Here is a 21577-nt window from a genome sequence, read left to right on the forward strand (position 1 = left end):
TTCACGCTCCCAGGTGCTGCCGGCACTGCTGGTCTGAGGATGCCCTGAGCCCCACCCTGGTTCCCGAGGACAGGATTCTTGGAGCTAGCAGGATGCGCTGGCATCATGGGGACACAGAGGCGGTCCCCATGCCCTGGCTCAGTGACTGGCAGAACCTCGCACACTGAATCTCTTTCTCCCACGCACACCCTGACCCCCGACACCAGGGGACCCACAGCAGAAGCACACAAACAGGCCTCTCTTCCGAGTCGGCTTCTCGGGAGCCCAGCCCAGCCCTTGGCCCATCTCAGAAGCATGGGGACATTTCCTGGGTTCACCTCCGTCACCAAGCTTCCTGCGTCAGCGATGCCTGTCCAAGAGGCCTGAGCTTTCTCCCACACCCTTGTGGGGTTTGTGGAGGACCCACAGAGAGCAGGCCCGGATGTCAGGAACCACCCCCTGATCAAAGTGAGCCCGTGCTCTCTCCTCCCTCTTCCCTCAGCCTGGACCTCCCCGATTCCAGAGACTCCAGAAGGTCTCCAAACTCAGTTAATAAACCACGATCATCCCAGGCACACGTGCCGACAAGCATTGTTCTTTCTTTATTCGAAGGACACTGGGAAAGGGGAGAACCCCCTGCTGAGAAGGCTCCTGCCCGTTGGTGGGGACCAGTGGGGCGTCATCAGCGTAGCTTTCTGGGAGGAGGAGAAGTTAAAGACTGGAGGAAGGGGAGGGGCCGAGGATACCACCTCCCGCGTGGAGTGACAGCTGGCGGCTTGGGACGAGGTGGACGTGGCCAGAAGCAGAGCCAGCCAAGGACGTGGTCTCTCCAGCAAAGCCCCAGATGCGGTGCAGGTGGGGGTGATGAGCAGAGCCAGACGGCAGCCCAAGGCAGGGCTGGCCTATGTCTGCACGTAGGTCAGCTGGATGTCGCCCCCCACCTCCAGGCTGTTGATGGCGGGCAGGTTCTTCAGGCGGTGGTAGTATTCACACAGGTGCTGGCCATCCACAGCCAACTTGAGGCAGGAGCCTTCACACATGATCCACACCTGGATGAGAGGCCTCAGCATCTGTACCCCGCCTAGACTGTCCTCAAAGCCGAAGGCAGCCTCACGTCTCCCTCCCTCCTTCCCACCTTCCCCAAACGTTAGTTAAGCAAGACCCACAGCTGCATTCGAGCCACACCGAAGTATTCACTCTTCCCCGAACATGCCTCATGCTCTCCTTCCCTGTGAGTTTACATATTCTGTTGCTCCCCCCAGAATGCCCTTCCCCCTGTGCTCCCCGCTCTGCACACCTTGTCTGCGTGGATCACTGCTACTCCCCCTTCAGGACTCACCCTCCTGCAGCCAGCCTTCCTGGCCTTTCCCCACCTCCTGAGCCCCTCCTAGCCAAGTCAGGCGCCCCCTCAGGCTGTGTCCCCCACCCCTATCCTCACCCTCTAGCTGGACCCTGAGCCTCTAGGGACACAAATGCTGGCCTGTGTCATCCATGCCCCTAGGACCCGGCACACAGGAGTGCTCGGCGCCTGCACTCCTGCTGCGGCAGCCTCCTAACTTGTCTCTTCCACCCCGACATTCTCCCAGAGGCAGTGGCAGCACAGCTGTTAAAATACCGTCGTCCCCATCACATAGCTAACACCAGCAGCAGAGCCACTGCGCACCGGGCACTGTCCTAAGCGTGTCACAAACTCGATTTCATTTCCTTCTTCCATCTCTGTGAGATCAATATTACTAGCAGTCCCATATTTTAGATAAGGGAACTGAGGCACAGAGCTGTTAAGTCACTTGCTCAAGGTCACACAGCTATCAAAGTATATTGCTCTCTGGCTTGAAACACACCAACACCCTGGACTAAGAGCCACAATCCATGACCCACAAGGCCCTACGTCGGTCATTTTCAACCCTGGGTGAGGAGTATTAGGGCATATTTAAAAATACGGGTGTCCAGGCTCATCCTCTCCTGGGCCTGGGGTGGAGCCAGGCATTGCTTTTTCTTTTTCAAGCTCTCAGGTGATTTGAGTATGTAGTCAGGGTCGAGAACCCAGCTCTGTGTCATCCAGGCCTCCAGCAGTGCCACCCGCCACCTCCCCATCCTCACTCTCCCAGAAGCCCCGGCCCTCCTGCTTCCTAGACAGGCCACGACCATGACCCTCTGCCTCGGCAATGATATCAGCTCCCTCTGCTGCCCCTTAGATTTTTTGCAAGGTGGGCTCCTCCTACCACTGAGGTCCCGCCTGTGCTGGGGCCTCTTTCAAGGTCTGCCCCCGCCTAAGGAAGCATGGCCCCTGCCCGGGGCTCACTTATTTCTTATTCTACTTTGCCCTCTGCATAGTACCCGTTGCTATTCTGCAGCGATCTGTCCATACATTTGTTTCCTTGTTCCTCCCCCACCTTGATTGTAAACTCCATGGGGGCAGGACCTGGACCGTCTGTTTCCTAATTGTCCCCCCAGTACCTGGGGTACTTGCTGCTCAAAGTGGGCCTGGATGAAATAGCTGATAAATGACTGTTGAATGAATGAGTGAGTGAGTGAATGAATGACACCTCATTCTTGAGTTCGATTGGGCACTGATGGGCTGTGTGACCTTAGCAAGTAGCCTGCACGTGGGAGTGAGTCTCCTCATCTGTAACAGCAGGTAGTACCTGCCACCTGCCTTATGTGGGACAAAACAGTAAAATGATAATAGCAGTAATTTGGTGAACACTTTTCTTCTGGGCCCAGTCCTCACCCCAGAGGCATCAGCTCCTGCCTCGATCAAGGTGCCCCCAGATGACCTCCACCCGCTGCCCCACCTGCCCCTTGAGAGCCCCTCCCAGCTCGGGGCTGCAGCATCTCACCGAGAAGCTCTGGCCTCGGCAGAAGGGCATCTGTCGGGACAGGCTTCGCTCCTCAGACCCCCAGCGGCTGTTGATTTGCGTGTTGCGGACCACGGCATCCTCGTCAAAGCGGGGGTTCAGGTGGAAGGCGATGTCTCTCCCGGAGCACAGGTTGATGTAGAACCTGGGGATGGGCCGCTCCCATGGACTCTCTGCCCCGAGCCGGGGGAATGGCCAGAATGACCTTGGGGTGTCTCTTCTCCCCAGGAACCCTGGCTTACCTCTGAGCATTGGACAGGACGGTACCCGACACCGTGATTCTCTTGGAGGGGTACAGCCCACCGGGGATAGAGGTGAAGAAAGGTATTGGCTGTGGGGAGGAGGGGGCAGGTCAGACAGCAGCAGCCAGAGCAGCCGCCGCTGCAAGAGAAACTTCATGTCAACTTCTGTGCATTTGGACTGTCAGTCGACAATTTAACTGTGCCTGTATCTTCAAGAAAGAACTCCATGGTATCTTTACTTGGCTCAGTAAATGGCAAAGGAAAACTTTCCCGCATTCCTCAAATTAATGGGCATTTACTATCATGAAAAGAGCTTTGGTTGGACGCAAAGGATGTTTGGGCTGAGAAGGGAAGACCGTATAATATGCTCATGGAGAAGGGACGATTTTCAAGGTGAAAGCCCCTTTCCTAAGTCTTCTAAGTTACCTGGAAGTTTCCAGAACTTCAGTTTACTAAAGGACTGCTTTTCATTTTGTAAGCTGCCCTCCCCCTCCCCCTACCCCAACCCTGCACAACACAAAGCAGACCTCCACCCCTCCCAGGGAAACCACTTACGTAGGTTGGGTTGGGATATGCCATGGGTGGGATCATGGGATTCTGTTGGAAAGAGATCGGGAAATTCAGTACGGGAGTGCACGCATGCGCGCACGCACACACACGCACGCCCGCGCACGTTCTAGAGGGGATGCTCCAGTGGGAGACTGAGGTCGTGGGGCTTCAGGCCTTGGATTCTCCCCGTCACCTTCCTTCCCATGTCAGCCTTGGCAGGACTCCTGCCGCGTTCCTGGATCCCATCATGGTCACCTGCCCCTCAACCCCTCCAGGGGCAGCCCCACTGACTCCAGGCCCCCCGTGTGCTTTGCACTGGCAGGAGGAAGAGGAGAAGCAGCCTAAGCCTGTGATCAGCAGTGACATCCTGGGGGCTTGTCCTCAGGATGGAGGGTCTCATATCCAGATACTGGGACCACTGCACTCCCCTCTCAGGGACAGAAGGACCAGTTTTCCTGTTGGTCCCTAGGGGACCTATTTCTTGGGTCATTGGGTAAATCCAGCCTGATCCAGAATCTCTACTGTCCCACGGAGAGGTTTACGTGCGTTTCTCCTAAGCAGAGGGCCCAGCCCCAAATGTCCCCACCTTCCTTGCTAAACTGCTTTCTTCCTGACTCTGGGCCTAGAGAATTCACTCCTTGGGAAAGGGGCACGTGGTGGGGCTGTGAGCTGACCAGAGCGTTCAGACTTACAGGGAACGTCTGTCCAGGGGTGCTCTGCACGGTGTGGATGATGGTCTGAGTCTGGAAGAAAGAAACCCCATTTTTACCGGCTCTCACCGGTGTGAAGATGGCCACCTGCCACCAGAGGGCACCACTTAACACCCTCCTCTTAGGTGAGGTCATCTTGAGCTTGTAACCAGCCCAATCATCCTGACCAGACGCCCCAAAACTGGCAGGTAGAGGTGTTTCTTCTCTGGAGAAGAAACATGGTTGCATTTGTGGCCTGCATCTTTCTTCTCAGGGGAATGTCTCTAGCACAGCCTCGCTTTGCAGAAGGAAGAAGTGAACGTGGGGCCTTGGTGTCCTGTGGCTGCCCACAGAGTGGCAGGGCCTTAAGCAAACCAGCGGCCACTGGGGCTCCTTCCCGATTCATCAGGGCCAGCCACCCCTCCCCCCCACCCCGAACTCCCTCGCACCATCACCACCCCAGCCAGGCAGATGGCCCAAGGGTCTGGCCTTGGCGGCCCTACCCTCCAATGGGAGAGGCTCCATGCTTGGCTCCGCCTCCTCCTTTTAACCCACAGGAAAAGCCGAAGTGAAGAGATTCCGAAGAGAGAGCAAGACACTTACAATGGGAGCCGAGCTGGCCGGCCAGATCCCTGGAGGCTGAAGGGGATGAGAAACCAAAATGGTGGTTAACACTGGTGCCACACGAGAGTAACATGGCGGCAGAAGCTGTGGTAAGAAAGGCCTCCTCACACGCGGCCTCCCTCCTGAGCCTTCTGGGCGCCCAGCTTCTCACCCACCATCCCGTGTACACTATGCTTATGCAATGGGGTTGGGGTGGAGGAGGGGGAACATTCCCATTGGCTCCTTCAGAAGGAGAGGTGGATATGTCTGATACAGACCGTTTAGCTTCCCTTAGCTCCCAGAGGCAAAGCCATTACTCCCGGTGCCATATTTCACCCATAAGGTGAAAACTTACATTGGCTGAAGGCCTGCTGTGTGCCAGGCTCTGGCTTCAAGACTTTACAGTGAGGGAGGCATCCTTGCCTCCTATTTCGCTGGTGAGGCAACTAGTCTCAGAAAGATTAGGCAACTTGCCCAAGCTCACCCAGGTAACAAGAGATAAAATCCAAATGGTACCCAGTTCTGCTGATTGTATCCGCCACACCCTGTCCTCCCCAGGCCAGGGCCAAAGGCGGGCTGCCCTACAAAGGCTCCCTGCAGCTCCATCAGTCCTGTGTCCGCATGGCAGAAGGCAGGTGCCCCAGCTGCACCGTGCCGGGCCCAGGAAGGCTGGGCAGAGAGACAGCCCTCCTCCCAGTCCCCACTGCTCAGGTGGCCAAAGAAAGGGCCAGGCCCTGCTCCCCTTCCTGTCCGGGACCCTGCCCTCACCCGGCAGACTGTTCCTCTTGCAAACCTATTCCACATTCATTAACTGAGTCCCTACCGCACGCCAGGCACTGTGCAAAATGCTAGGGATACACAAATAAACCACCTACAATCCCAACCCACAAAGGGCCTGGTGGATGTAGGGAAGGAGGGAGGAGAGTGATGAGGAGACACACATAAACACAGTTATAGCAGGACGTGGTGACTGGTGTAGCACAGACATGTCCAAAGTCTGTGGTGACTCAGGAGGGCATCCAGTGATCTACTCCAGGGACGATGCTCCAGAGGAGTGACACTTAAGCAGAACTGTGAAGGGCCATTTGGGATTGGCTGGGGGTGGGTGGCAAAGGGTGCTTTCAGCACTGGGATAGCATGTGCAGAGAGCACGGTGGCCTGAGAGAGCCCCAAGTGAGCAGCGGAGGCTGCGTGAGCTTCCTGGGTGAGGGATGAGGCCGGGAGGGAGGCTGGGGCAAGACTGGGGAGGATTCTGCAGGTCCTGCTATCTGGACTTTATCTAGAGGGACTTGGGGCCTTTAGGACTTTAAAGCAGGGGGAGGACGTGATCAGATTTGTGCATAGGAAGGTCACTGTGGTGGGTGAGTGGGGCGTGGGGAACTAGGCCGTGGTCGGGGTGTTGAGGGGGCAGATGGCCTGGACCACGGCAATGGCTTTGGGAAGAGAGGCACTGGTGCCCTGGAGAGATAATGAGAGGAAGGCAGAGCCAAGGACACCCCCAGGTCCCCAGCTCTGGGCCCGGGGTTGTGGATGGCGGCAGGGAATCTTTGGGCATGACAGGGCCTGGAGACCCTGGCTGGCCTGCTGGCTGGACCAGCGTCTCGGATGCTCTGTCCTTCCTGCTGACAGCTCAGCCGCCCCAGGCCTCCACTGAACTCACTTTCGGTTTGCGCCCCTTGGGCTTGGGTGGGAAACAGGCAGCCTGGGAGCACTGCACCGTGGAGAAGGCGGGCTGGATGAGAGCTGCGCCAGTGTTCTGTTAAAACAAAAGGTGCCATGGGGTGAAGAGAAGCATTAACGGAGCCAAGGAAGAGGGGAAAAGCAGGGGCCAGGCAAGAGGGAGACAGACAGGCAAGCAGGGGGAGCCGGGTGTCCAGGACGGGCAGAGGGAAGCTTAGGCTCCAGGGAGTGATGGCAGGCTGGCCGTCTCTCTCTCCACCTCCATCTCTCTCTCCTCTCTCCCCAACCCCACAGGGGGAGGTCGGGAGGGAAGGAGTATGAGAGATGAGGACCAAAGAGAAAGGGCCTCATATTTGTCAAGGGCCTGCTGTGTGCCTTCCCATCTCAGGGTACACACTCAAATACCAAAGTGGTGCCGACAGCTCCCAGCCAGCGGCCTGGGGCCCTGCAGAATGTGGGCCCAGCATACCCCAATCTTTCCAGTTTTCACAAAAAGCCAGAAATCCAGATTACCATGTGCTATCACCCGACCTTTTTTTTTTTCCTGAACTGTGGTGAAATGCACATAAAATTGACCATCTTAACTATTTTTAAGTGGAAGATCCCACATGCCGTGGAGCAACTAAGCCCATGCGCCACAACTACTGAGCCTGTGCTCTAGAGCCTGCATGCCACAACTACTGAAGCCCACGTGCCACAACTACTGAAGCCCACATGCCACAACTACTGAAGCCCGCGTGCCTAGAACCCATGCTCTAGAGCCCCGCTCAATGCAATTAGAGAAGGCCCACGCGCAGCAACAAAGACCCAACGCAGCCATTAATTAATTAATTAATTAATTAATTAATTAAAACAAAACAAAAAACTTCTGCTGACCTTTTAGATGCTGGTAACACATTCAAAAATTTTAAAACACAGAGAGAGTCAAATAGACCCAAGTGTGGCCCATGCAGGCTATTCTGTGACCTCTGATGTGTATCGCCTCATTGAACTCACACAAGGACCCATGGGGTGTCAGAGACCCTGCTCCTCCCACAGGTGAGGAAACTGAGGCTGGGAGAGGCGAAGTCACTTGTCTAAGATCCCCCAGCCGATGAGAATGGCAGAGCTGGAGATTTGAGCTGCATTCAGTTTGATTCCCAAGCCTCGGGTCTTTCTAGAACCACACGGCCTCCTAACCAGGGTGGGAATGACAGAGATGAGTGGCCTAGGAGCCCGGGAGACTGAAGCAGGTGTCCTAGACAGAGACAGCGACACAAGAAGGACAGGACGGGGGAGCCAGAGGTGTGTCCCCAGAGCCACCTGGAAAGGAGACTGGCTGGCACTTTTGGGCCCACGCAGCAGGGCCTGGGCACAATGGACCGGGCCCTGCACCCAGCCCCTGGGGGCGGGTGCCGGGTGGACAGTCTGACCTGAAAGCTGATGTAGGACAGCTGCACGGCGCCCGTGACGCAGATGGCGTTGACGCGTTGGAAGGGCACGCGGTGTGCGTACTGCGTGAAGAGGTTCTTATTCACCATCACCTGCCGAGATGAGTGCATGTTGCAGGAGGGGGTCCCTGGCCAGGTGGGAACTCACCCAAGCTTCTGGGACCCCTGCTTCTAGAAGTTTAGACCTGTGTCTAGTTTTCACATCCATCCCCTGTAGGTCGGGGGCATCAGCCTTCAGAGCTGTGCCAGTTACAGGAACATGCTTGTGATCCAAAGTGCATCCGGACACAATCCCTACGTGGCTCTGGTTGTTGGCTTTTTAGTACTTACGGTTGTTTGCTTATTGCAGTAGGTTTGTCTTTCTAATCTTAGGTCACCTGGGGTGTTACTGAAATATGCATACAAAGGTTCGTGGAGAGCAGAGGAGAGGTGATGTCAGGTTGCATGGTGAGGGGTTGGGAACATCCATGTTCACACAGAGGGGCACAGACACAGATGAACTCACCCCCCCCCTCCTGTCTCCCCAAGCCCAGAGACACTGCTCTGCTTGCAAAAGCAGTTTGCAATGCCCTGCAAAACTAAGCCATTAATAACACCTGGATAAAGGCTGCAACAATGTAACAAAAACAAATGTTACCAGGGACCTGGAGTGGAAGAAGGGCAGAGGAACGGAAATAATTTGGACTTTAAAGACCCAGGAGGCCAAAAAGCACCATGGTGACTTATCTAGTGCTTATTTCCGGAGTAAAAGAAGCAACAGGTGCACTTGTAGATGCAGGTGAAGGTGTGTAAGGAGACTGCATCCTTACAAGGAAATGGTCCTCTTCTCTGTACAAAGGTGTTGCTCACATGACTATTTAAATGCTATTCACTGCGCCTGATCAGGCTGGGGGACAGACAGCTGAAGGGAAGAGAGGAGAGTTCCTGCTCACCTTGAACTCCGAGCTCTGTACCAGGAAGCAGAGCTCAAAGGGACACCCCCTCTGGAAGGGCATTTGCATCTTCCTTTCCTCAGGCCCCCAGCTTCCTTTCTGCTTCGTGTTGCAGACCACATACCCGCCTTCTTCAAACCGAGGGTTGAAGTGGAAGGCAATGTCATTGTCATTGTAGCCGCTCTGAAAGTTCACAGCAAACCTAGGCCAAGGGAAATCAGACAGGGCTCTCGGTATCCTGGTTTACTGCCAAGGGTGGGAACAGGAGGGTCTCATGCCTTTGACTGACATCCATCTGGGATCCTGCCTACAACCTGCGTGGCTGGTTTGTACCCATCCTTAGTTGTTGCCATCTTTTTTGCTCACCTAATTTGCACTTAGTATGTTTTTGTGCAGTTACCACATTTTGCCCTTACAGTGTGATTTTCTAAAAATAAGTAGAAAATGGGTAAAGAAATTTGTATCCAAGATGGAAGTTGAGAAATGTGCCTAGGAGTGAGAACCTTTTGTGCCAAGTGGTCGCTCGTTGGAGGCCGGCCCACGTCTGCTCAGTTGAGAGAGAAGAGGACAAACGGAAAGAACACGTGACATTGATGGGACGCCTACAGAGATGGTGTCTAAAGGGGAGGCATAGAATAAACACTAGCCCTCCGGGCGTGGGGACCTCAGTGTGCGCGTCTGTCCCCCTGTAGAGGTTGGCGTGTGTCCACCTGACCTGAGTGAGGTCAGCAGGCCTGGACCCAGACCCCAGCTCTGCACTGTTTGTCATTTGCAATGACCCCGCACCTCGCTACCCTCAAGCTGCCGCATCCGGGAAAGGGGGTGACTGCCTTCCTTCGAGGATGATTAACAAGGCGGCCAGGGGAAGCCCCCAAGCAAGCAACTCTTTGTTCCCATCTCTCCTCGGAGGAAGCCCCTCGCCATCCCAACTTCCTTTGGGTACAGCCTTGACTGTAAGGTGAGGACAGAAACGAAAGAATCTTCCGAGGGACCTGGCTCACAAAGTGGGCGCAATAAACGTTTGTTCTGCCTCTTGCCAGATGGAGCTCGCTCGTGTCCCCAAACCAAGTTCCAGTCTGAGGTTCTGAGGGTCCGCCTTCCCTGAATTCAGCACCAGTGTGGTTTGCAGCCTGCCTCTCGGGGTCACTTTGGTCTCCCCAACAAACACACAGCAGTCAGAGAGCACGCCTCGCTCCCATGTCATGCTCCACAGAGCCAGGCACTGCCCTGCACCCAAGGGTGGCCCTCGATGGACAGCCCCTACCTGCAGAGCCCCGCCACTTTTTTTTTTTTTTTTTGGCCGCACAGCAGCTTGCAGGATCTTAGTTCCCCAACCAGGGATCAAGCCTGTGCCCCCTGCAGTGGAAGTGTGGAGTTCTGACCACTGGACCGCCAGGGCAGCCCCCAGAGCCCGTTCTCTTTCTCGGTTAAGGGGGGTGTGTTCTGGACGCCGTCCTCAACATCGGAGCTCTCTGTGAACCCTCAGCCAGCGGGGCCTGCGGGAAACTGGCATGGCCCTGAGCCCAGCCGCCCTCCCTCTGGGAATACCGAAGGGAAAGGAAGCTCCAAGTGACTCTGGAATGAGAAAATCTAAGTCTCTATTCCTCTTAAAGTGGAGAATAGTGTTTCTGAAATACCTCTGGGTGTAGTTTTCCCTTTGCGGTCCTCCAGCTTCATTCCTGTGTTCCTTTGAAAATTCCTGCCCCAGGGAAGGGAGAGAGCAAAAGCTCCCATCGGAAGGGGGACCCTCGGAGGTAGGGAGAGATTCTATTAGACAGGGTGGGAGTAGAAAGCCCTCCTGCGCTGGGAGAAAGGGTAGGCAGAGGAAGGGGGAGAGAGAAAGCAATGGAAGTTCAGAGCCGAGGTCTGGGACTCCCATGCTGGCAGAGTTTTGGGGGATCTGGGTGCCTCACTTCCCTCCGAGTCCCCTGGGGGCACTCAGGGCTCTCAAAGTCCCATGGTCAGTGTGTCCGTGTCCACCTGGAGGGGAAGCAATGGCAGAGGAAGTCATCTAGAATCTAGATGCAGGGGTAGGGCTGGGCCTGGGAGGGGCCTGAAGGAATCCAGAAGGTCCCCGGGCCCCATGCAAAGTGATGAGAGGAAACGTAGGGGCAGAAGCCAGCTGGGATTGGGACAGAGAGGCTTCTGAGAGAGGACCACGTGTCCAGAGGGGCCTCCGTGGGCACTGTGGACCTCAGGGTGCAGCCCACGTGGACCCCACCGAAACTGGGCACGGGTCCCAGGCCTCCGAGCCACCCGGACCTCAGCAGAGGTCCGCCAGGGCTGCGTGAGCATCCGAGGACCCTCCTGCCTCTGAGAATATGTGCAGGCTCTTCTCCTGGGAAGGCCCCTTGGGATCTAGGAGGAGCGCTGGAAACAGCGCTGAGATATTTATTTTTTGAATTGACTTAGCATTTTCCGGGAAAGAGCTTGAAACTGAAAGAGACCAAATTACAACTCTGATGGCAAGTTTAACTATTTCCACGTCAGACCAAGGGAGGGCTCCGAAGTAGATGAGGGCAGCTACAGGAAATGAAGGAAGGTGATGTTTCTGCAACTCTGGGTCACAGCATACAGTGTTCAGTCCTGGAACTTCTGCCTCTAGGCTGGCCTGCTTCCCTCCTTAGACTGGGAGCTCCCATTATCCCCTCCCCCGTCTTTGGGGAGTCTGGTTAATGGTGCCCTGGGTGCTACTGGCAGATGGCAGGAGTGCCGTGCATTGTTGGCAGGGGCCGGGCCCTTCTCATCCCCTGAGCCAGGTGCGGGCAGCTCGGAGGATGCTGGGTGGACCAACCTGAGCTGAGAGCGCCCTGGCTTGCTCAGGGGCGAGGCTGAGAGAAACAACGATTCCAGGTACCTGTTTCCGTTGGAATATATAACGGTCCCATTGATGGTGATCTGAAGTCCGTCCTGGAGACCCCCTTGGATTATCCCAGTGAACGGAATGGCCTGCGGGGAGGAGACGGTGGTCAGTGGGCCGGCCTGCTTCTCTCCATCCCCTTCAGCACTTGCTGGGGGCTGGCCTGGGTGTCAGGCACTGGGCTAGGGGCCAGGTGCAGCTGTGAACAGGACAGAGAGAGGCTCTGCCCCACGGGCCTTCCAGGCCTGCAGCGAGGAAGTTACACAGACATTCTGAGGTTGTGAGAAGGAGATCCCCCCGGCTCTGAGAGGATGTGTCAGGGACAGTGTGACAGCTGCCAAGAGGAAGAAGTGGCATGTCCACAGCCCTGAGATGGGAAGGAACCAGGGGAGTGAGGAGGGGGCTGCTGGACCCCAGGCCAGGTTCCTAGCAAAGTCCCCTGGCTGGGGACTCAGGGGGCCCAAGGGACCAAAGAGACCCACCAACCTGTTCTCGAGGATAAACCCTCTGCTCACCTGAGCAGGCCAAGAAGAAGGCATCCTCCCCTCTCCTGCCCATCCCACCCCGAGAACAACGGTGACCATGACCTTTGCCCTCCACCGCCTCAGAAAGTGCCTCTTCCCAGGTGTTCTCTGCAACCGCGGGGCAGCCCCCTCTTCTACTCCTGCTCCTGGGCTCCCATTCCTTCCCCTAGGCCCTTGGCATCCTCCAAAGTCCTAATGTGACATCTCCACCCCTCCTGGGCCCCATCACTTTGTCACGTTCTCTTTCCTGAGCCTCTTTAAAGGATCCATGGTTACGGTGAGGGATGCCTCATTTTAGAGCCAGGCATACTCCAGATTTAAATCCTAATTTGGTTGCTTGTTACCTTAGCAGCCTTGGGAAGTTTATTTAACTTCTCTTTGCCTCAATTTCCTCATCTGTGAAACAGGGATAAATCCCACCTTCTGAGTGAGATTGATGATTGAGTGACAAAAAGTCTGTGGAAGAGACTGGTACATGGTAGGTTATCTCTCTACTGCCCCTCTGCTTTCTTCCACCTTGGTCTCTCTAATCAAAATTCCTAAATTGCTTATGTCTCAACTTTCAAAGCTTCGTTCCTGAATGCCTTTTATCTAATGTGGTTCTACAAACTGCCTTAAACACAATTCTATCTCCTAGTCAATTTTCACATTTTTCAAGTTGTTCAAGTCTTTTCTACCTTCTCCTTTAAGTCATTTCCTTACAAAAATTAAATGTGTGGGAAGAGATATGGGGACATATGTATAAGTATAACGGATTCACTTTGTTATAAAGCAGAAACTAACACACCATTGTAAAGCAATTATACTCCAATAAAGATGTTAAAAAAAAAAAATTAAATGAGTACAGGAGCCAGGCAGGTGATGTGTATAGGTGAGCTGGCCAGGTGGGTACAATAGGGATTGGTAGGGACTGAGGCAAAGTAGACATCATCTTCCTTATCTAAAGAGGCAGTGTCCACTCAGCTGTAACCAGTGATTACCATCCAGGTCCAGTGTTGGCAGAGCTTCCAAGTCTTTAGGAGAAGACCAAAATCTGGAATTTTTTTCTGTAAAACTTTGTAATTTCTGGGGGAAAAATCCTTTTAAAAGGATTGTAGAAGAGTTCCTTTGTTATAGAGACATATAATGAAATATTTGCAATGAAATGATATATCTAGATTTGCTTCAAAATCATCCAGGAGTGGAAAGGGAAGTAGGGTTGGGTAGAGATGAAGCAAGACAGGTCGTGAGTTGAAACTGAATGACGGGTATGTGTTGTTTATGATACTATTCTCTCTAAATTTTAAAATTTTCTTTAGCAACGAGTTAAAATAAACACTCTGCAGGCAAACAAAAAACACCCACCAGCCCAGTTCAGTCCTAGCCTATGTCCTTGAGCTGTACAGCCACTCAGAATCCAGAGAAACCCCTCCTAACTCATGTGCACAGCTCGCCCTGGGAGATAACCTGTAATGCCAGGATCCCATTCAGACAGACTCTTCTCTCCATGGACCTTTGGGAAAGGTGTCTTTTGTGGCACCTCAGGTTAGGTCTGAACTCTGTCATTAAATACTTTGGTGACCTTAAGCACATCATGGCTTCTCTACATCTCTGAGATCTTTCTGTTGTTTCTGTCCGTGCCGGTGATTTTGAAGAAGTAGAATCAGCCTGACACAGTTATAGACCAGCAGGCCGTACTTCCTGGAAAAAGAATCCCCTCATTTGTTTGTTGAAACCTGAAATTCTCTTAAGAGCCTTTCACACCATCACGACAGACAGGGCTTAAAATGCATACTCCTGGCAAGTATGGGCCCTTCCCTTAAGCATATTCACACTAAGGTATAAAGAACTGAAAGCAGAGTGTATTGGGATGGGGTCATCAGGGCACAGAAGGAAGGCAGGATGGAGGAAGCCATGTGTAGATAATGGGGGCAGGCAGTACAGGTTAATCTTAAGGAAGGATTTCCCCAAAAAAAGTTTTGTGAGATTTTGTTGTCTTAAATGGTGCCCTCAAATTCTGAAACACAAGATTATTTCAAATTGAGTATAATCCTAAAGGCAAGATTATCCACTGCCGCACTATAATTGCAAAAAATTGGAAAGAGTCCAAAAGTCCACCAAGAAGAAAATGGTGAAATTAATTATGTTATTTCCATACAATGGATTCTATGGAGGCTTAACAAGAAGAGAAGAGGAAGAAGGGGACTCTTTGAGAACTGATACACAATGATGCCACATGTATTATTTTTAAAATGGGTTGGGGAGGCTATATACATATATTTACTTACCATGAATAAAACATTTCTGGAAGGATTCAAAGCAACTGCTAACACTGGTTGACTCCAAGGAGGGTATGGTAGACTGAATGATTACCACCCTCCCCTCTGCCCCACCAAAAATGTCTACATTCTAATCCCTGGAAGTTGTGAATATGTTGCTTTACACGGCAAAAGGGATTTTGCATATGTGATTAGGTTGAGGATCTTGAGATGTAGAGGCTATCCTGGATTATCCAGGTGGGCCCAGTGTAGTCACAGGGTCCTCAAAGAGGGAGGCAGAAGAGGAGAATTGGTAGTAGGAGATGTGACAACAGAAGCAAGAAGCTGCTGGCTTTAAAGGAGGAGGAAGGGACCACAAGCCAACGCAAGCAGGCAGCCTCTGGAAGCTGGAAAAGGCAAGGAAACGTTCTCGGACATCCCTGGTGGCGCAGTGGTTAAGAATCCGCCTGCCAATTCAGGGGACACGGGTTCCATCCCTGGTCTGGGAAGATCCCACATGCTGCGGAGCAACTAAGCCCGTGCGCCGCAATTACTGAGCCCACGTGCCACAACTACTGAAGCCTGCGTGCTCTAGGGCCTGTGCTCCACAACAAGAGAAGCCACCGCAATGAGAAGCCCGTGCACCGAGAAGCCCATGCACTGCAACGAAGAGTAGCCCCCGGCTCGCAGCAACAAAGACCCAATGCAGCCAAAAAAATAAAAAATAAAAAATAAAATGGAACAACCACTAAAAGAAAAAAAAAAGAAAATATTTGAGATTCAACAGTTGCAGAAAAAAAAATAAAAAGGAAACATTCTCCCCTGAAGCCTCCAGAAGGAAATAGCCTTGCTGACACTTTGATTTTAGAGTTCTGACCTCCAGAACTGTAAGAGAATAAATTTGTATTGTTTTAAGCCTGGCTGGCCAAGGACCCCTCCGTGCATGTATGTGTGTATGTGTGTGTGTGTGACCTTAGCAGGAAATAGCAGCACCTGCTTTTGCTTTGTATGACTTAGGAGGATGGATTTTTATGCTGGATTTATGGTCCCACAGCTTGGGTTCGCCTCCCAGCTCCTTGTGCTGGCAGCTCTGATGTTGAACAAGTCATTTGACCTGCCTGCACCCCAATTCCCTCCTTGGAACAGTGAGACAATAGCATTGCCAGCCTGGCAGTGTGCTTAAGACGATTAGGTGAAAGGCTAAGTGGAAAGCCCTTGGCTGGAAGGCCTTGACAATGGCAGCTGTCTGCATAAGGATGACTTAAACTTTCTGCTGGGTCAGAACTTGCTCTCAGCTCTGGGCTGTGCCTGGAGGCTGAGGATTTTTTCCTCCTCTTCCTATCCAGTCTGGAAAGCAGAGTCAGGCCCTACAGGCCAGAGGGTGGGCAGCCCCCTTCTGCAGGCCCAGTGTCACAGAGGCCACCCAGCCACAGCTGGCACAGGGGGCTCACCCAGAGGGGGCAGTTTTTAGCCAAAGGGCACTGCTGCCCTTCTGGTGGCCAACCTTCCCCGTCTGTGTTATCTTGTTATCCTCACAACAACCCTGGTCATTATTAGTGCCACATTTACAGATGAGGAAACAGGCACAGGAAGGCTGCATAACTTGCCCAAAGCCACACAGCCAGGCAGAGATAGAGCCGGGTTTGAACCCCAGCACCCATGCTTTTAACAACCACACGGTCTGCTTCTCACGATGAAGCCCAGAACACCCTCGCTCCTGGCTTACCGAGTGCTCCCCTGGTCCAAACAGCGAGTCCTGTCCTGACTGTGACACCAGCTGCCCTCCTGGCCCTCTGGGGGCTGGGCCAGATGAGGCCGGCGGGGCGTGGGCGAGGAATTGGGGGGGGGCTCCAGAGGCAGGTCCTGGAGGCGTGGCCTCCTCAGCAGACAGGCCAGGCAGATGGCCTTCCCACTGCACTTTGGAGGAAGTGAGGTCCCAGGTACTCAGGTCAATGGGTGGCCTGGGAGAGGGTGGCTACGTGGGCTGGACGGTGCTGCGGGTGCCTGTGAGGGCTGCACGCAGCCTCTTTCTGGTCTGGACTTCCAAGCCCCTGTTTTGACTCTCTGCTGCCATAGAAGGAGTTTCCTTCTGATTTGAAATCTTTGCCTTTTGAATCCAAGGATTAAAAAGTAAAAACACGTCACCAGAATAATAAAACGTCAGGGCCTGGAGGGGGCTCTGGGTCGCCCATCTGATGGAGCAAGAGACCCAGGTGACACGTTCTGACCCCGAGGCCGCAGTGGAGGCACCCACCGGGCGGCCCAGCTTCCTCCAGCCCCACCCTGGGAGCCCTCACGAGGTGGACGGAGGGGCACTGGACACTGCCCAGAGCAAACAGGCCACGCCGGGGCCCCTGCAGAGGTGGGTTTGGCCTGTTTGCCCCCCAGCAGCTCCCCAGCACCTATTTCCGCCCACCCCCGCTCCCACGTAGGGCTCCGTCAGCCCACCTGCAGGCCTCTTGGGAAGCGGAGGCCGGGAGAGGCTCCTACTGCAGGGCCCGGCCCAGGACACAGTGACCACAGAAACCTCCTGGGCCTGGGCTGCCGCCTGCCGGCCCACGTCCTCCCCCGGTGCTCTCTCTGGGGCACCTCCTTCCTCTGGGGCGGGGGGGAAATCAAGACACCTCCCTCCTCGGCCACTTACCATCTGGGGACATTTGACAAATGGCCTCCACCTCTCTGAGCCTCAGTTTTCCATGTATGGCATGGGGATGATAAGGGTTTAAAAAGGCCGCCTGCTACAGGGGCTCCCCAGAGAAGGCAAAAAGGCACAGAAGGCAGCCCTTTGCACCCCACCATGCAGGGGCAGCCCCGCTCCCCCGCTAACTCCTGAGATGGTCCCTCTCAGACACCCTTGACCCGCGCTGCCTTGTTCACTCACCCCTCAGGGAGCAGACACCTCCTTGGGAGCCCTTCCCTGCTGCCCCCAGACTCGTAACAATTCTAAACACTTCCAGAGCGCCCACAGTGGGCCAGACACCATTCAAGCTCTCCTGACGTGCTGCCTCACTTAATCCTTACCCCCCCCTCGGCAGTGACTTAAGGATTATCCCCATTATACAGATGCAGAAACGGAGGCCCAGAGAGGTAAAGTAACTTGCTTGAGGTCACCCAGCTAGTAAATGGCTGATCCCAGAGAGGCCATCTTCAAAGTAAATGCCCTTCACTGCCGTGCTGGGTTGTTAATCTCCCCAGAAGCCCTGTTTACTTCTCCCTTCAAGCAAAAAAAAGCCATCACTTTTCTAGTTGTTACTTAGGCCCTTCTTTCCCCCACTGAGCACCTAGAACAGGAGAGGCACCCGGAAGAGCTCAGTAAACGATTGTCAGATGCACAAATCCTGGTGATGCTCACCCCCTCCAGCCCTGAATGGCACCAGGGAGACGGGCGCAGAGCAGAAGTTGTGTCAGGGCTGCCCCAGCTGGCCTTTCTGCCCTTGTGGTGTTCTCTTTGGGATGCCTCCCCCCCTCCACCTGCAAGAGCTGCTTCCTCAGAGCCCCACAGCTGTTTCCCCCTGGCTGAGGCTACCCACAGCCCCGGAACTCACTGGGCTCAGGTAGGGAGGCTGGGCGCCGCCGAAGGCCATCTCTCCACCGCCTCCGTGGCCGCTGCCACTTTGCACACTGACAGGGCAGTCCTCTGCACTGGGGAGGACTTAACAAAGAAATAGAAACCAAAGCAATTTGGCAGTTATTCAATGGGGGAGGAGCCAGGAGCAAGAGGAAATGGGTTTAGAGAAAGGGAGAGAGGTAGGTTGCCGAGGGAGGATGGTGGAGGATGATACTTGGGAGAGGGAAGTGGGTGCTCCTCACCCAGTGCCTTTTCCCTCCACTCTCCTCCTGCGCTCCACCCGTGACCAAATAGTTCACAGACGTTCATGTAGGCTCAGAGATCCTGACCACATTCACACTGCAGCAAGCTACTAGACGACACTGCCTGTGAGCATGTGGCTGTGTCATGAGTGTCCAGACAACAACGGCGCTGCCTGTGCACGGGTTGGCGGTGGAGCTGGGAAGGCCTGGTTATACCCATTTTCCAGACAGGGAAACTGAGGCTCAGAGAGTCTTAAGGGTCATGCCCAAGGTCACACAGCTCACTAGTGGCATCCTGAGCCATATGAGGTTACTTAGGTTCTCAAAAAGGTATTCTTCCCCTTTAAAATTCTATTCCTCATATAAAAATATAATCATGTAGGGACTTCCCTGATGGTCCAGTGGGTAAGACTCCACGCTCCCAATGCAGGGGACCTGGGTTCAATCCCTGGTCAGGCAACTAGATCCTGCATGCATGCCACAGCTAAGAGTTCGCATGCTGCAACTAAAAGATCCTGTGTACCGCAACTAAGAAACGGTGCAGCCAATAAATAAATAAATAAATCTTTAAAAAATAATCATAATCACGTAGAAAGAAATGTTTTGCAAATAGAAAACCTCATAATGGAGTTACCTTATTCTTGTGTATAATGATGCCCTGGGAGCTTCTGATCCCTCCTCTCTATGAATTTCACTCTTCTCTTCTCTCCCTTGATTCTGGGCTTTAGAATGGGGAGTGGAGAAGTCTTGGACATAACAGAACATTCCAAGTGACATGGAGGTGGGGGCAACATATTGAATAAACTGTCTTTAATTGGCTCCAGCACCTTATTAAAGGAAATGATTGACTGAAACAGAGACTCAGGATCAGCTGGGTCAGGGAGGGGGGCAGGGAGGAAAGACATAGTGACAATAGACTTACCTGAAGTCAAGCAGGTCCTCACCATGTGCTAGAGACAGGGCCCCGCGGTCAAGCCTGGATGAGCAGCTAAGGGTCCTACAGGCACCACGTGGGTAGCAGGTGCCCCGGGGCCGTGCATGTGTCTGCACCTCTCTCCCTTCTTGTGCTTGCCTGAGTGCCCCAGAATTTGCAAAGACTGACTTCTTTGAGATGTTCTCATAGACTGAGGCCACATGCCTCCTCTGTCTACCCTCCATCCCCACTAGATGCCTGGATCAACCAGAATTCGACCGGATTTAAGGGACAGATGGCACAGTTGGAGCAGAAAGGAGGAAAAGAAGGGGAAATTCTTTGCAATTCTCTTTGACACCAGGGACATGGGGACCGTTTCCTCATTGACTGGGATACGGAGCAACTGGAACTCTCATTCATTGCAGGTGGGAGTGTAAAATACTACAGCGTTGGAAACTTGGCAGATCATACATAGTAAAGTCAAACATCTATCCCTCCTGTGTCCCAGCTTTTCTGCTCCTAGATATTTACCCAAGAGATGTGAGAATATATGCAAGTGTGCACAACAGCTTTACTCATCATAACCCCGCACTGGAAAAAACACAAATGTTCACCAGCAGGAGAAAGGAAAAATGAATGGTGATATGCCTACAATGGACCAGACCTTGGCGATAAAAAGGGACCACAGATACAGGCAAGGTCATCAATGAACCTCACATTTGAGCAGAGGAGCCAGACACAAGTGAGCACAGGCTGGGAGCATTCTGATTACATAAAATCCAACAACAGGTCAGAATAGTGATGACCCGTGGGGGGCACCAACTGGGAGGGTCCTGAAGGAGTCTTCTGGGTGCTGGAAACGTCCTGGATCTTGATCTGGATGGTGGTCAAACAGCTGTTTACAATGTAAAAACTCATCCAGCAGACTAGGATCTGTGTGTTTATGTGAATAAAGTACTGTTTTTTTTAAAAAAAAAACCCAAGGGACTTCCCTGATGGTCCAGTGGTTAACACTCTCTGCTCCCAATGCAGGGTACCTGGGTTCGATCCCTGGTCAGGGAACTAGATCCTACATACTGCAACTAAGAGCCCGCATGCCGCAACTAGAGGTCCCGAGTGCCACAGTGAAGATCCCACATGCCGCAACTAAGACCTGCTCGGCCAATTAATTAATTAATTAATTAATTAATTAATCAGAAAATAAAAATAACCCCTCCCAAACTCCCAGAGCCCAGGGAGACACAGGGACAGCTAGAGTTCCAGCAAACACACACTTTGGCATCGCCACGCGCCTTGGAAGTAAGCCACAGTGAATCCAGCCCAAAGAGGAGAGCCCAGGGCCCTCTGCTCCTGCCCTGCAGGGAGAGGCAACAGCCAAACCCTAAGGCCAATGCGTTTTCAGATGAATGGAGACAGTAGGGAGGTGTCTTCAAGACCCAGTGCCTGGCACTGTTGACCTCAGCAGCCTGGCATCACTGTGCCGTCACCGCAACCCGTTCCCAGCGCCTGGCTCTGGTGTTAAGGTCTTAAGTGTCAAAGTCCCAGACACTTGTCTGAGACTCTCTATTCTCTGAACTGTAGACCATAGGATCTGTTCAAAATGAGTGGGCTACCTCACACTATCAAAAAACCAGAAAACGACAAGTGTTGATGAGGATGTGGAGAAAGGAGCCCTTTTGCGCTGTTGGTGGGAAAGTAAAATGGTGAGGCTGCGATGGGAAACGTAGTGTACATGCCTGATCCTAAGTGCCTGGCGTTAAGCTTCTGATTGCCAAAGCATCCATTTCAAACACCCATCTTTTTTAAAAATTAATTAACTAATTTATTTATTTATTTATTTATTTTTGGCTGCCCTGGGTCTTCGTTGCTGCGCGCAGGCTTTCTCTAGTTGTGGCGAGCGGGGGCTACTCTTCATTGCAGTGCGCGGGCTTCTCATTGCGGTGACTTCTCTTGTGGAGCACGGGCTCTAGGTGTGCGGGCTTCAGTAGTTGTGGCACGCGGGCTTCAGTAGTTGTGGCTCACGGGCTCTAGAGCGCAGGCTCAGTAGTTGTGGCACACGGGCTTAGTTGCTCCGCGGCATGTAGGATCTTCCCAGACCAGGGATCGAACCCGTGTCCCCTGCATTGGCAGGCGGATTCTTAACCACTACGCTGCCAGGGAAGCCCTCAAACACCCATCTTGAATAAACACATCGCCAGCTGTATGACAGCTTCTAGGTAAGCACCCAGGCCGGCCGCACCCATGAAGTTCTCCTTCGTAGAAAGCCTTGGG

General features: G+C 53.4%; 1 protein-coding gene across 3 annotated transcripts; it reads right to left on the reverse strand.

Annotated features, from left to right (window-relative positions):
* Positions 1–558: 558 nt before the first annotated feature.
* On the reverse strand, positions 559–18238 carry LGALS9 (galectin 9). Of its 3 annotated transcripts, XM_061175123.1 has the most exons (11): positions 18129–18238; positions 11820–11911; positions 8963–9164; positions 8013–8123; positions 6581–6676; positions 4921–4956; positions 4321–4371; positions 3635–3676; positions 3080–3168; positions 2820–2982; positions 559–1028 (listed from the first exon to the last, which is right to left on the reverse strand). In XM_061175123.1, exons 1-11 carry the CDS (start codon positions 18165–18167, stop codon positions 882–884), a joined length of 1068 nt encoding a protein of 355 aa, XP_061031106.1. In that variant the 5' UTR covers positions 18168–18238; the 3' UTR covers positions 559–881. The 3 variants fall into 3 exon arrangements, with proteins under 3 accessions (XP_061031106.1, XP_061031107.1, XP_061031108.1); XM_061175124.1 differs by lacking the exon at positions 6581–6676; XM_061175125.1 differs by lacking the exons at positions 2820–2982; positions 6581–6676 and having other exon boundaries at positions 950–1028.
* Positions 18239–21577: the final 3339 nt, after the last annotated feature.

Source organism: Eubalaena glacialis, chromosome 19 (assembly GCF_028564815.1).
Source record: "Eubalaena glacialis isolate mEubGla1 chromosome 19, mEubGla1.1.hap2.+ XY, whole genome shotgun sequence".
NCBI lineage: Eukaryota > Metazoa > Chordata > Mammalia > Artiodactyla > Balaenidae > Eubalaena > Eubalaena glacialis.